The sequence below is a fragment of the Chiroxiphia lanceolata genome, chromosome 9 (genome assembly GCF_009829145.1).
Source record: "Chiroxiphia lanceolata isolate bChiLan1 chromosome 9, bChiLan1.pri, whole genome shotgun sequence".
Lineage (NCBI taxonomy): Eukaryota > Metazoa > Chordata > Aves > Passeriformes > Pipridae > Chiroxiphia > Chiroxiphia lanceolata.
This window is the reverse complement of record NC_045645.1, coordinates 13,172,566-13,188,115: the sequence shown is the minus strand read 5'-3', so window position 1 is coordinate 13,188,115 and position 15,550 is coordinate 13,172,566. Positions and strand designations below refer to the sequence as shown.

At 47.7% G+C, this 15,550-nt stretch overlaps 1 protein-coding gene across 3 annotated transcripts in view; it reads right to left on the bottom strand.

Annotated features, from left to right (window-relative positions):
- The window catches only part of SGIP1 (SH3GL interacting endocytic adaptor 1), a 54,456-nt gene that overhangs the window by 23,483 nt on the left and 15,423 nt on the right, over positions 1-15,550 (bottom strand). For all 3 annotated transcript variants that reach the window (XM_032696651.1, XM_032696652.1, XM_032696653.1), the window contains exons 3-13: positions 14,928-14,952; positions 12,107-12,163; positions 11,597-11,651; positions 10,496-10,671; positions 7,246-7,257; positions 6,605-6,616; positions 5,696-5,720; positions 5,257-5,308; positions 3,800-3,885; positions 2,308-2,400; positions 969-1,043 (exon numbers count right to left, since the gene is read on the bottom strand). In XM_032696651.1, the coding sequence (XP_032552542.1) occupies positions 969-1,043; positions 2,308-2,400; positions 3,800-3,885; positions 5,257-5,308; positions 5,696-5,720; positions 6,605-6,616; positions 7,246-7,257; positions 10,496-10,671; positions 11,597-11,651; positions 12,107-12,163; positions 14,928-14,952 (668 nt within the window). The remainder of the gene's footprint in view (positions 1-968; positions 1,044-2,307; positions 2,401-3,799; positions 3,886-5,256; positions 5,309-5,695; positions 5,721-6,604; positions 6,617-7,245; positions 7,258-10,495; positions 10,672-11,596; positions 11,652-12,106; positions 12,164-14,927; positions 14,953-15,550) is intronic.

The following is a 15,550-nucleotide window of genomic DNA, read 5'->3' as shown; positions in this document are numbered from 1 at the left end:
GGCTGCTCCAATAAATAGGAAAAAAATCAAGATATGGGAGCATGAATGAGATGTCAATGGATAGAGCAGTGAGGTCAGAGCAGGGGATTTCTTCATGGAAAGGTAATTTCATCCCAAGGTGCTCTGTCTGTCCCCATGCAGTGCCCTATCTAAAGGCCAGGCACTGTATCCCCTCCTCAAATCCTGCTGCTCCATCAGACGGCACCCTGCCAGCACCATGAATTATATACTTATAAGCACTTTATGTTCTCTGGCTGCAACCAATCCCTTTCCCTCCCTGTCCTCAGGTTGTCCTTCATTCCCAGCACCATTCCATTCTCTCTTCTCTAGCCCAGGCTGTGAGACCAGGAGGGGCTTTTCCCACATTCCCTGGTAGCAGTAGGAATCTGGGGGACAGGGAGTGCAGGAGCAGCTCCCTGACACAGGCAGACACTGCCCTGTTATTCCATAAGCACAGACCATTCAGGGCTGCTTCAGGTGGTAACAGGGTTCTATATATTCCCAATTTTGAGCAGGACATTAAGGCTTATGCTGCATAGCATTTCCAGAGTGACTGATCCCAAAGTCAGGGAGAGTGGAGAAAACATTAATTTCACCAGGATGACACAGACCTGGGGGCCAAAGGCATCTTTGTGCTGCTTCTACAGCATCACCCCAACTGCAGCATCCACAAAGCTGTGGCTGCCCCATCTCTGGAAGTGTTCAAGGCCAGGTTGGACAGGGCTTGGAGCAACCTGATCTAGTGGAAGGTGTCCCTGCCCATGGCAGGGGCTGGAACAAGATGAACTTCAACGTCCCTTCCAACCTAAATCAGTCTGGAATTCTACAAATGCAAAGGGAAGAGGATGCACAAGGACCAAATCTGTGTCCCAAATGCAGCCATGGGGAACCACCCCCCACCCAGCACCACCACTGGAGGCTCTAGATCAGTCTCCCAGGACTGTGCCCTGGCACACACTGAGTTTTACCTATTCCCACAGGCAGGGGGGAGCCGGTGCGTGGCGGCGTGGCCGGGATGTTCTTCGGTGGGAGTGGTGGAGGAGCTGCAAGAGAGCAGAGAGGGGAATAAATTCAGTTACAGTGTCTTAGGAAACACAGTTTTACTGGGAATGGGGGATATGACAGTGATGAGGTTGCTCCATGCCCTGTCCAACCTGGCCTTGGACAATTCCAGGGATTGTGCAGCCACAGCTTCTCTGGGCAACCTGTGCCAGGGCCTCACCACCCTCAGAGGGAACAATATCTTCCCAATATCCCATCTATCTCTGCCCTCTGTCAGTGTAATGCCATTTTTACTGGGTTTTATGAATTTTATTTCCCCCATTTTTAATTCTCAGACTGTACTCACACATTTTAAAGTCCTGAATTACCATTTTAATTAAACCTGTAGCCTCTGAGGCACAGATCTGCCTCTGTGTTTCACATGTTCCCATCCCACATGGAGCCAGGATGCACACAGGGGAACAGGAACACTGTGGCTAATTAACAGTGGCTAATTGACCAGTACTGCTTTACAGAGGCATTTTTGCCAAGCAGATGCAAATCAGATCCAAGGCCAAACCTCCTGGAGGAGCAGCCCGTGAGGTACTGTGGTTTCCATCATCAGTGTCCCAGTCCCCTTGGAAGGTGGAGATGTGGCCAGAAGTTGCCTTGACCTTGGCACATCAGCACTAGGGCCAGGGGTGGGTTTGGCATGAAATCCATTGGGCTCATGGCTAGTGAGGCGGGAAGAGTAGGAAAAGGAAGAAAAAAAATGACCTTGCAGCTTGGGAGGAGGAAAAGCTGCAGTTCCCCAGCTGCCTCAGGCAATGGGGAAAGCTGCAATAAAAATCAGGGATTTGGGGTTGTGCTGATCTTCCATATGTTAACCCAGACAAAAAAACCCAGTGTTTCCAACCTCTCCAGCCAGATCATTAACATGCATGATCTGGTATTCCTGGCCTCTGAAGGCAGCGTGGCTTTTACCACAGCTTCCAAGCATGACATTTGTCCTGGCTGGAGAGGTTTCACCTTGGAAACCCAGCTCTCGTGGCAGCAGCACATATCCTAAGGGAGGATGTGCATAACCTCTCACCCCGAGTACCGTCCACCCTTCCTTCCCATCCCAAGTACCATCCATCCCATCCCTCACCCAATCCCATTCCTTCCTCCATCCTGCAGTACTGCAGCTCAAGTCAAGCCAGGGGAAAAAAACCCCTGAAACATAAAATGTTATGGAATCGCACAGTCTAGATGAGGAAAAGTCAAATATTTGTCCTGATTTCTGTATATATTATTTTTTGATTGACAACCTGCACAATCACTTACTTCCAGTTGGAAAAGGTCTCGGAAGTTTTGGGGACTCTACACTTGTGTTGATGGGCTGGACTGAACCCCAGATCTCAGGCTGATCTAGAGCAGCTGAAAAATCAAAAATAAATAAACCTTTTAAAGCAATGAGAAAACTAACCATCTTCCTTCTTCCAAACACCAAACCACCTTCATCTGAGGCTTGGGAAAAGAGGAACCAAACAGTGACACAAATCTCTCTATTAATTAAAGACAGGGGGTTCTATAATGGTGAATAATTAAAAGCTTGCCTGATTTTGAAACAGGACATGCAATTAGTTTGACACTCATGCTGCTTGACAAACAAAACAATGCCATTGATGGATTTAGAGGCTTATTACATGGAGGGAAACATTGTATTGATTGCAAAAATTGTCTGATATTTTAGGATATGGAAGAAACCCCATCGGGTATTAAAATGAAAAGATACAAATATATTCACAGAGGTTGTAGGGAAAAAATTTTCTAAGTAAATTAAATTTATTGCACTTTTTGGAGGGGCTGTGTGCAGAGAACTGCAAGCAAACATAGCTTTGATTAAAAGAATTAACTGGAGTCGTAAATGACAAGACATAACGAGGCTACAAAGGCAGTGGCCATTCCCTGGGAGCAGAGTCTGCTGGCTCTGGGAGAAGGAGGAGGAGATCTCTCTGGGAACAATCCGCTCCAGAGGGTGAATCGGGTTGTTCTTTGAGGAAAACAAGCCTTGCAAGATCACTGCACTTTGGGAAAGCTGGGAAAAATCAAGCCTGGGGAGGAGCAAAGTGTCTCTATGCCAAGCAAACACTGGTTTTGGGGAAAAAATGACATTATTGAGATAGCATCTTCCTGAGAATGGAGGCATTGTCCAACAGCTCCATCCAGCATCCTGCTATTTCACTGAAGGCAGATCTGAGGTGTTGGAGTGGTGTTAAACTCCTCCCCACACTTTGGGGAGCATCGAGGGGCTTGGTATAACCATGGTTTGATTTGAGAGTCAATAATTTTGATATTCATTAGCTGTTCCCTATCAGGATCTGTCCCAGACCACATAATTAACTAATTGACTTAAACACTTGCTCTGTTTCCATCTAACCCGTATTAACCCCAGACTGGGAACCCTGTCACCTGCCCTTCGCCTTCAGCTTTAGCTTTGTCTTTTTCCTTCTTTAAGAGGAGGGTTAGGAACCTCATCAGGGAATTGCTTAGGTTGGAAAAGCTCTCTAAGAACATCAAGTCCAATCCAGCATGTTCCCAAGTGCCACATCCACATGGCTTTTAAATCCCTCCACCACTGCCCCGGGCAGCTGTGCCAGGGCTGGACAACCCTTTCCATCAAGAAATTTTCCCCAATATCAAACCTAAACTTCCTTGGACACAACTTGAGATTATTTCCTCTTGTCCTATCACTGCCCTGCTTGCTGGCAGAGTTGGATGCTGCCAGCTGTCCCCAAGGCACTGCCAGAAGATGCCACCCATGTCCCCAGCCCACCGTCCAGCTTCTGCTCCTCGAACGCCGACTCCAAGGGGGGCCCGAAGAGTGGAGCCAGTGCAGCAGGATCCTCCCCCGTTTTCTTGCTGCAGGATGAGACAAGCACAGAGGAGCCATGAGGATCAGGTTTGTGCTCAAACCAAGAGTTTGAAGCAAATACGAATATTTTCAGGGAGTGTTTACATTTCAGACTAACAAGGACCTGGGCAAACACGGGCGTTTGGGCAGTGAAAAGGGAAGGATAGTGGTAGCACTGGCTATAGCACTATGGTGCCAACCCTGTAGTGCCAGAGCAGCTGCTGGGACAGTTCAAGTTGGTTCAAAATTAGTCAAAACCGCATGGGAAAGGATTAATAAAAATAGTCAAGGTCTGGACCCCACTCTGGTCCAACACACCTTGAGTCAAGCCCTGCAGCTACCTGGGGCACATTCACAGTAACACTTGGCTTTACTCCATATAAACTTGTGTGTTTGCTTTTCTAAATCGATATATCCCCCCAGCACAATGTTTGTCAGCTCTCCCTATTGATCAGGTTCAAGGTGGCTTACAGGAGTGGATGTCCTTGCTGCTCTTATAGGAGTACAAGGATGGACACTGTGCATCTGAAACTGGGGGCACCACTACCATCACAGCCTCTCAATTCTGCCAGAATCACAGACTGGTTTGGAGGACCTTAAAGCCCATCCCAATTCCACCCCCTGCCATGGCCAGGGACACATTCCACTATCCCAGGTTGCTCCAAGCCCCATCCAACCCAGCTTTGGACACCTCCAGGGATGAGGCAGCCACAGCTTCTCTGGGCAACCTGTGCCAGGGCCTCACCACCCTCACAGGGAAGAATTCCTTCCCACTATCCCATCTAACACTGCCCTCCAGCAGTGTGAAGCCATTCCCCCTTGTCCTGTCATTCCTTGTCAAAGTCCCTCTCCAGCTCTCCTGGAGCCTCTGTAGGCACTGGAAGGGGCTTTAAGGTCTCTCGGGAGCCTTATCTTCTCCAGAATCCAACAAAGAGCCCATGGACCCAAATCTCCCTGTGCTGCATCCTGCATTTTCTCAGTGTATTTAAAGCCAAACACAGATGTTCAGCTGTCTCAGGAGCCTAAAAGGTTATACAAGTGATGTTGCTGCAGTGGTGCCTTTGATGAGCCAAACTGGAGCAGCTCAGCTCACTGATGGGTTGGTAATAGTTGTAGGGTAACAAATACCCAGTGAATTTGCTCTTTATTCTGGGTTTGCCCTACCTTGATGTAGATGATAAAGGATCAAAACCTGGAGGAGAACACATTCAGCCCAGTCTAAATGTTCACCTGCCCATGGAATGCTCAAAACCTGGAGGAGAACACATTCAGCCCAGTCTAAATGTTCACCTGCCCATGGAATGCTCAAAACCCACATTGGGTCAATGTACCTGAACGTGGATGCGTTGGATAATCCCACTGAGGGGCTCTGTACTGACCTGGCAGGGTCTGGTGTTGGTGTGGAGCGCCGGGGCCGCGTGATCTCCTCACCTGTGGCACAGGACAGACAGCACAGGGTAAGAGTCATTCCCTGCCCACTCCTCCCAGACCCTGTGCTGGCAGGAGGGCTCACACCCAGTGTGCCATCAGCATGGCACACATCCCACCCCAGCAAAGAATCTGCTTTTTAATTTAGATTTATTTCTGTAGAGCACTGAACTAGGGAGCTGCACTGCTATAGCACACTATACTCCCTGTAGTACACTCCAGGTACCCCAAGGATGCCCCACATGGCATTTTAGGGAAAACTTTTGGGTGTCATCGTTTCTGCCCGGACCGCTTTAAAGCAAACCTTCCCCCCTTCCTTCCTCCCCCCCCTCCCCCAAACACCTCCACCAACTGTGCTGACTGTTTTTCCAGGCTGCAGAAGATACTTACTGGATAAATTCCTTTTAATTGTCCCCTGGAAACAGAAACACAGAGGTAAGTGGGATGCACGGGGACATAGGCACATGCCAATTGTCACCCAGGAGCAAAACAGCCCAGCAGACGTGGCAGGAATTGTCTAAAGTGACATTTACTGTATGTGTCTGAAATACAGAGAGCAGACAACCCTGCAAGGAGGTTTCTGACCCACTCGAAGCCATCGTTGGCAGCTCTGCTTTTGAAGACATCCCAGCTACCAGTGCCTTGGGCGGTGGGTCAGTTACACCCTCACCCCATTAATAATGGCATAAACCCCAAATCCTTATGTTTGATGGCTGCAAGTCAATCTAATAATGTATTTTAGTAATTTAAGTCCTTGCTTTTGCCACATCACACACAGCTCCCCACACACAATAATTTAGGTTAGAAAAGCCACGTAACATCATCGAGTCCAACCATCTCCCAGCGCTGCCAAGGGCACCACTGACCCATGACCCCAAATGCCACATCCACACACCTTTTAAATCCCTCCAGGGATGGGGACCCCAGCACTGGCCTTGGGAAGCTTGTTCCAAAGCCAAATCCCCCCCAGTCAGAGGAATTTGGAGCTGTGCAGCAGAGGGGGGAGCAGGAGCCCCACAAGAGGGGGTCAGTGGGGACATCCCAGGACCACAAGCAGGATCTCCAGGAGGTTGCAAGGATGCAGGATGAGCCTTGGAGAACACCTATCACTGAGGGCCCCTTTGCATTATCAAGGGGAGGCAATCCCCTTGATCCCACCATCACCTGGGGTCACACAGCAGGGTGGGTAGCAGCACTGGCACCCAGTCCCCATTCCCTATTCCCATCAAGCACTGACTTAGCTCCCTGCAGCACTCCCATTCCCAGTAGAGGAGGAAGGGGAAAGGAGTGTGTCCTTACCGGGCTGCGCCGCTGCGGTCAGCGAGAAGGAAGAGAGAAGAGACACCTGGTCAGAGAGTGACAGGTCAGCACCCCAAGTCCCCCAGAGCCCATCATACCCCTCTGTCACCGCTGCACCAGGTGGGCTTCTCCTCCACACAGCCTCCACCACTGGAGCACAACACCCCATGGGTGACCTGGTACCCCACAGGTAACCCAAACCCTGGAAATTGGGTGCATTTCCCCACTTTGGGCTTGGAACAGTTGGCAGCTCAGTCCTCTTGGGGAAACCAACTCCTCTGCACACAGGAACCACAGAGGTGATGGATCACAGATTAGTTTTCTGCCTTCTCATACCTTTGGATGTGCCACAATCCACAGATAAAAGAGTGCCCTTACGCATCTTGTCCAAACACCTTTCACCCAAACTACACCCCCAGACTGAACACTCAAAGCAAAGACAGCTTAGCTCTATTTTTAAATGCTCTATTTTTAAATGTTCTAAGTCAACAATAAAGGAAATTAAACATCATTCTAGAAGGGCAGGATTTGTTATTTACATTTTCCATTTCAGCTTTAGAGATGTGCAGAACAGGCACTGTGTGACCAGAGGATGCAAGGCTGGGTTAAAGTATTAGGGAGATAAAAACTGTGTTTCTTACCGGACTTTTCCTCTAAAAGATTGCAGAAAGAGAAAAAAAAAGAACAAGAATATAAGATATTTTCTCAAAAGGGTAACAGAGAAATTAAGGATTTGTATTATGACCAAAGCATCAGGTTAAAGACATGGCAAAGCAGAGGGTCATGAGTGCACCAGCCAGGCTGTCACCCACCCAGCTGGAAGACTGGACAGAAGGAGAGCATATGGAAATATAAAACTTTTCTCTGAGCCATCTTATAGAAGCAATTCACTTGTTTTATCATTAACAGGCCCCACTGGCTATAGGCAACAACCATTCCCAGCCCACTTCATTCCTTGGAAGGGTCCGTGTGGGAGAAAAGTCAATGGGGCAGAAATGTTGTTTTTAAGTGCTTAAGTTTAAGGCTGTTACTCATCATCTTAAGCCAGTCACTGTTTTTCCCACAAAGTCCTTGTTCCTGGGTCTGAGTTTTCATGTAGCCAAGAGCAAAGCCCAGCAGGAGCAGAGGTACAGGTGGGAGGTCTGAAGCATCTGGGCTGTGCTGGTGGGGCACATGGCACAAGCAGGTTATGCCACCAGCACCTGTGATCTTCTGCACCAGAAATGGACCTTGAGCTGTTGGCCTTCAAACAGAGGGAGCATCTGACACCAGTTTACACCAGTATCTCCAGTTTTCTTCTTGTTTCTAAGTTTTAAAGCATAAGAATTCACACCCCAAAGGCATGGAGAGGACAGTGACTACAGACACAGGCTGCCCAGAGAACCTGTGGCTGCCTCACCCCTGGAAGTGTCCAAGGCCAGGTTGGATGGGGCTTAGAGCAACCTGGGATAGTGGAAGGTGTCCCTGCCCATGGCAGGGGCTGGAATGAGATGAGCTTTAAGGTCCCTTCCAATTCAACCAGTCTGGGATTCCACGGTCTACTATCCCACTGCTCTATTCCAGGAGGATGCAATGCCAGAGCAGGGCTTTGCAGCTGGTTTTGGAGGGAAGACAAGCCCAGGACAAGGACCTGGCAGCCAAGTACGGAACTCCTGTGGATGCAAAACTCCTTCAGCCAGCTTCTGCCTGGGGCAGTGGTGCTTTCCTGGGCAGTGCCATGTGCCAGGACCCGGAGAGCAGGAGTGCCTGGCGGCGACACTGCTCACTCCCCCATCTGCACACCTTGGCTCCCTACACCGGATTTTGGATCCCCACATGGGTGAGCAGCATGGATCCTTCTGTCCAGCCTGGCACAGGGCTTTTCCCTGAGCACGTCTGCACTGCCTCACAGGGAAGAACAGGCTCCAGCCCAAGACCGAGCTCTGCCAGGGACAACAATTATCCCAAGGCACAACACAGTGTCCTAACCCAGCACCCAAAGCCTTCGGACCACATCACACAGGCATCCTCCTCCCCAGGGGCTAAACCCTTCTTAAATTATGGCAAAAATCTCTCCACCTCAGCAGGAAAAACACCATGGAAAAGAGGAGACAAAAATCCTATTTAGCAAAATTCACATTCTGTGGGAATTTGGTTTTCCCGGAGAAAGCGAAGGGCAGAAGAAATGCTGATCACGACAGCCTAAGCCTCATGTATCAGTGCAAAACTCTTCAAGTATTTAATCAATGAGAATTAAAACCACCAAGAATCTTTGCGCTGCCAGGACCTTCGTGCAACCATCCAAATTTTTCTTAATAAATCTTTCAATCTCAGAATGGTTTGGGTTGGGAGGGACCTTAAAGCTCATCTTGTTCCCCACCCCACTGCCACGGGCAGGGATACTTTCCCAACCTGCAGCATCCCTGCAAGGGATGCAGAAATCTAAGCAACAAACAGACTTGGCCCCTTAAATAAATTCTCAGTGCCTTCCTTATCCAATTTTTAAAATATTGCACTTTTTCCTCTCTCCTCCCAATGTCACCTACATTATATACATACACATGTGCAACAAAATGCTGAGGTCATCACTCTGCAAAGCCAAAATTTGCTTGGTTTCACAATAAATTAGTCCTATATTTAGTATAATTATCTTGCAATCATTATTTGCCTATTTGGCAAATAATTGCCACTCTCAAACTCTCCCATTTTGCTGCACTTGCTGCTTTATTATTATTTTAATTGTTGGGTTTGGGGTTGTTTCCCCCCCTCCCTTTTTTTTTGTGCTTCTCAAAGCATCCAACTGCAATTTCTAACCCTTGAATGCCAACAGGCAGAAAAGGAAGAAGAAATAAAATACACTGATTTTCTTTCATCTTTGCTTCGGGTTTGAGATTCATTCACACTTCAGATACAGGTTATTTATAAATCATGAGAAGCATCGTCTGGAAAGACATTAAAGCCCACACTAAAAACCACTGAAAGACCAAAACCCAATCTTTTCACGGCTGAACAGATTGAGGTGAGACAACAGAAATCTTAAAAAGCCTTAGGAAAAGCAGAGAGTGATGGTATTTATACCAGGAGGGACTTAGAAGAGATGACCATTCCTTCCAGGAACCTGGATTCACCCCCAGGATGAGAAATGTCCCTCTAACATCCTATGGCAGTGTGAAAACCCCCAGATACTTTCCTTGTCCTGGGAATCAGGACAAGACCCTTCTGTTTTATCTTCTGAACGATGATTACATTAAAAAACAAGGAAAAAGGGAAGAAAAGGAATAACATATCCTTATCTCAGTTGTCCACCCTAAACCTCCCCTGACTCAGCTCCAGTCATTCCCTTGGGTTTATGGTTTATATGTAACACTTCATTTATAGTTTATATTAATTTATAGTATAGTATCAACCCAAAGCATGATGTGAAGCCACAATAGCATGATACAAATATATACAGTTCATGTTCATTTATAGTTTATATGTAGCACTTTTAGGCATTTCCAAAGGCACTAGTAAGACTAAAGTATAATGTCATTTTTCCTTCCCTCCTCCATAATTTAGCTGAGAAATTTTTGTGACAGACCTCATCAACTACCTGCTAACCCAACTCCCAAATCAAGGCCTGAGACCTTATCAAAAAGCTGCCTTTTAAGATCCTGTTATGTGTTTCAGGAGGGGAAAAAATAACATTAAATTGGCTGGAATCCGAAACTCTTCTGCCTTAGTGGCTGCAGCTCAAGCAGCCAGAAAAATTCCTACAAAAGTGCCCTCTCACCCAGGCAGAGAAGAGGCTCCACCTCAACATTTCATAGAGCATCAGCATGGAAAGCAGAACTTCCCACGTGCTTGAGATGATCCCTGTGGAACACCACTACTCTTGGAATTGCAGGAGAGAGGGAAACACACAGGACTCACCACAGGGGATGGAGAAAGTGCAATGTTGCCTATGGAGGCCTTCAGCTCATCCACAGTGGCCGCGCTCCTCAGGACATCCTTGGCCTGCAGGGGCTTGATCTTGATGTTGAACTTCTTGTGTGCCTCCTCTTCCTCCTCGGATTCACTTGAGGAGTAGAAGTGCTTTCCTTTGGTAGGTAGAGCACAGTTAAAGAAAGATTCCTTCTGCTTCCCGGGCACTCCAAGGCTGAAGCCTCCCTGGAGAGCAGGATTCAGGTGTTCCCCAAATGCTTATCCCAAATGCCCAAGGGCAGGAGTGAATCCTCTTGCTGTGCCCATCACTGCTGTGATCTTTCACTGCTTCATCCATGTGTGGGCAGAGGACATGGGAGTGGTGTTCACAGGGATAACTCCAACCCTGGTTTAGCCCAGCAGGGGTTTGTATCCACATCTGGATTTCACAGAATTGTTCAGGTTGGAAAATCCCTCTAAGATCACCAAGTCCAACCATTCCCAGCACTGCCAAGGCCACCACTGACCCATGTCCCCAGGTGCCACATCCACATGGCTTCTAAATCCCCCCAGGGAGGGGGCCTCTACCACTACCCTGGGCAACTGTGCCAGGGCTGGACAGCCCTTTCCAGGAAGAAATTTTCCCAATATCCAACTTGAACCTCCTTGGGCACAGCTTGAGGCCGTTTCCTTTTGTGCTGTCCCTTGTTCCCTGGGAGCAGAGCCTGACCCTCACCTGCCTCCACCCTCCTGTCAGGGAGTTGCAGAGAGCAAGAAGGTCCCCCCGAACCTCCTTTTCTCCAGGTTAATGGTGGACATGGCGGTTTCCACAGGGCGTCCCACTGTAATGCTCTCACATTCCTCACGCTTCCTCACTCCACACCAGTGGAGCAAAGGCAATTAAAATCACCTTCTGTTCTAATGCCTCAGGTAATTCCCTCTGGAAGTTAGTTTTAGCTGTAGAATGATAGCTCAAAATGAAAATAAAAATTAGGAAATAAATTATGATAAATAATAAAAATGAAATAAAGATAGCCAGTGGCCTGCCTGTGAACCCCAGCTCATCTTACAGTTTGTAACCCAAGAGACAAAGCCAACAATAAAGGATATAGCCTGGTTCCTCAGGTCGGATGCTGTATCCCTCCTCATCAAGCTCAGGTGAGTTCTGAGTAGGAATATAGAATTAGGAATATTAATTCTGTTTCTGGAAAGCTGGAGCAGCTCTTTCCTCCTGTGGGAAGTGATGTCCAGCAAAACTCAAGCCCCTGGGGCTACACAAAGCAAAGGCAACCTGTGCTGTGGCAAAGCCTTCAAAGTTCACAATTAATTTTGCAGTGCTCAATTTTTGCAGGAAAGCATTTTTAATTCTTGGTTGTAAACCAAGGTTTTCTTTGGATAAAGTACAACATCCTGTTGGCCAGACAGAGCTCTCCAGAGCCACCTCATTTCTGGGCAGTTTTATACAACCTGATTGACTTGCAGATATGAAATGGAAATCTGGACAAAACTGACACCCAGACATCACCCAAAAAGCCCAAAATCAGTGTACAGGAACATCATGAGTTCCCCACAAGGATCTGTACATGTGCTGGATGACGGGAAGCTCTGTGGGACACTTACGTATCTGTCCCAGTCAATCTCTGCGTAAAATCCATTCGGGGCTCCATTTGTCTTCTTCTGCAACACATTGGAAAAGAAAATTTCCATGTTTTAAATGAAGGAAACAAGAAGACATCATATCTTGTAGTTGTGCCTTGGCATGGCTGGGATGCCACTGTGGAACTTCCACACTTGCACATGAGTGAGATACAACACCATTCCCCGTTTCTGGAAGGTCTCCCATACCAGAGAGATGAAAGGGTGTGTTTGGAAAACTCATTAGCTGAAAATACAACATTTCTTAAGGAAAAGCACCAAACAGCACCATTTCTCCATGTGCTGGGATGTTCCAGCCCATGGGAAGAGCTGGTGGCAGTGGGGGCTCCCGATGCCTGTCAAGTAAGAGGTAACATCACAACTTATCAGGAGACAAACACCTCCCCCATGAAGGATTCAGATTCTGTTACCCAACATGCCAGGATTTATGGCCCCATCCCACAGTGATGCCAGGATGGAGCAGTTATGGGTGTCTGGGATGACGTGTTAATGCATGTCATGACACACCAACAAACACAGAGGTTATTGCTGCTTTGGATTAAGGGAATCTGGTTTGGAAGGAGGCTTTGGGCACCCATCACCTGGGGAACTCTTTGCTGATCTGCTCTGAGCACCCAGAACCCACCCAGAGCTCCCACTGGTCACCACAGCCAATGAACAGCAATGTCAGTGGGGACTCACCTTAGACTGGGCTCAATTTTGGACACCGAAATTGGATAATCCAGTTCCCTTGAGCTGCCAGAGGGAGCATCCTCACCCCAGCACCCTGCCAAGGGTGTGACACACTGCACTGGCCTGGGGTTGGACCCAGCACCCTCACCCTCCATATCTTACCCATCAGACCTCCAGATGCTGCCCAAGGACGGAGCAGCTTCCTGAGAGGCTCAAGGATGAAGAAACATCCTCTGGATGCTGTTCTGTGGGACTTCTGGATGCTGTTCCTTGGCACTCCTGCTTTTCCCCCATCTGTTTCCATTTAACCCCATTTCTACCAACCCACATACATCCTGGCTGAACCTAAACAGTATTTTTCTGTATCCTGGATTTCAAACCAAGAAGGACTCACTGTTTTTAAGGACCCTTTGGTAGCTGTGAACCGAGCTCTGCTTTCCTTACCGAGTTATTTCCTCCTTCCCGCACACTCTCAGGTTTGCTATTGCAAGATGGATCATTGGGATGAGGGCTGGGCTGCTGCAAGGGATGGGGAGGTGTCAGAAAAAGGGTTAAAGTCTCTGCTCCTTGGTTGTTGGTTTTTTTAAATACACAAAAATAAGCTACAAGGGACTAGCAAACACTGATTTATGAGGAAAGGAGGGCTCAGCTGTGGCTCCATCAGGATTAAGCACAGTTTTTACTGGGGGTTCTATTCAGCAGTTGGAGGATTTGCCTCTTGGCTACTCCAGTGGCTGCAAACATTATGGGGAGAACATGTTTTAGGAGGAAAAATTATATTCAGTGTCTTCATATCCAATTCCCCTGCTTCAAATACATTCAGCAGCTTCATTATATCCCCCAAAAATTGCATTTCTGCATCCTTCAGCTTGCTGAAGCACTGGAGACCCTGCCCTGCACCCCCCTCAAACAACAAGCCACTTGGAAAACAAGAGTAGGAGCCCCATGGAGAGGGCATCTGAGCTCACCTGAAGTCCCTGCACCCCCATCTGGCAAGAAAAACTGCCCAAGGCATTTCTGTGGCAGAGGGAACAGCTGTTCTCTGCATGTTCACAGAGTCATTAAGGTTGGAAAAGCCCTCCAAGATTGAGTCCAATCTGGGCCCAATCCCCACCTTGTCACCCAGCCTAGAGTACTAAGTGCCACGTCCAGTCATTCCTTGGAAACCTCCAGGGATGGACGAGTCCACCAGCTCCCTGGGCAGCCCCTTCCAGTGCCTGACCACCCTTTCCATGAGGAAATTCCTCCTGATGTCCAACCTGAACCTCCCTGACATAGCTGAACCTGAACCTGTTAATGTTATTTATTCACTTACCACTGCTGAATAGAGCCCTGGTTAAAGTGTTGCCTGAGCTGCTGATTTTTTTATCTCTATTTCTGAACAAGTTTACAGACACAGGGCAAGCCTAAAGCCAAGGATTTGGGGTTAGATGGGGGAAAAAAGTGATCTCTTGGAAGGAGCAGCTTGGTACCTTAACTTTTGTATGGCTTTGAAAAGACACCCCAGCACTGCTCTCCCTGCTGAGCCTCCCAAGGGGCTCATTTTTAAGGTGAAATTTTAACATCATTTGTTTGAGAAATAAAGCCAGCACACTCCCACTCTGACTTATTGATATCAAATGGCTAAAGGAGACAGGGTCCATCTACTACCCAGACCTAGCAGGGACATTTCTGCCTAACACAAGACATAAAAGCAGCAATAATTAAAAAACCCTCAAGTATCTCCTTGTTTTCAGGTTAATATAGAAAATAAAAATAGATATTCGAAGCAGCTGCTCTGACAATTTCCCCTTAACTCCTCACACAGCAAATCTGACCCAAGCCAATTAGCAGGAGTGGAAACAAGGATGAGGAGCCGAGGGTTTTAGTAGGACACCTGGTCCCTCTGCCCCTGGAGCTCCTCAGGTCTCCCTGTATTGTTATTTTCTTTGTGTTAATTTCACAGGAAACCTGGAATAGGTCATTGTTTCAAAGAGAGATTCTTACTGAAATTTGTTTTCTATATTAAACAGAAACGAGGAGATTGCTCACAAAATGCTGATGGTGGTGGGTGGGGGAAGTGACACTTTAGGGGCCACAATAGGAGTGGGACTGGGGTCTGGGCAATACTTACGATGCCATCCCTGTCTGGTGAACCCCTGCAAAGAACAGAAAGAAACAGAGCTGTGTTAGTGCCCAAACCACACCAATGCTTAATTAACTTCTGGAAATGGTTTTCTTAATGAATCCACAGCAGCAACAGTTGTAATTATGAAATTATCAGCAAACCTGAATTAACTGTCCCACATGCTCCTTGTGAAACCCACCCAATGGTCTCAGAACTCTTGTCCTCTCGTTACCAGATGACAAATTTTATGTTTATTAGTGATAAAGTGCTCCTGCTGATGGTCTGTCCTGACTGAGGAGTTGGGCTGGCTCCTTGCACCCATCCCATGGCCACACCCCTGCTCCAGCTCTTCCTTTTGCAGAAGACAAAAACCATTTCTACAGTAATTTCGATAATTTTCTTCTGCCAGAAGGACAGTCACTTCTCTTTGAAATGGATTTGAAAACTGATGAGGCTCCTCAGGGATCCTAATCCCCAACTGATTATGGGATTTGGGCTCGGTCACAGCAGCTCCACAGCCACATTTCAACACTGCCCAGGGGTGCCAAGTTATTTAGTGAAGACAAACGTTTATGGAATCCAGACAGGCTCCTCCACCTCCCATGTGCTCCCGAGTCTTATGCATTGCA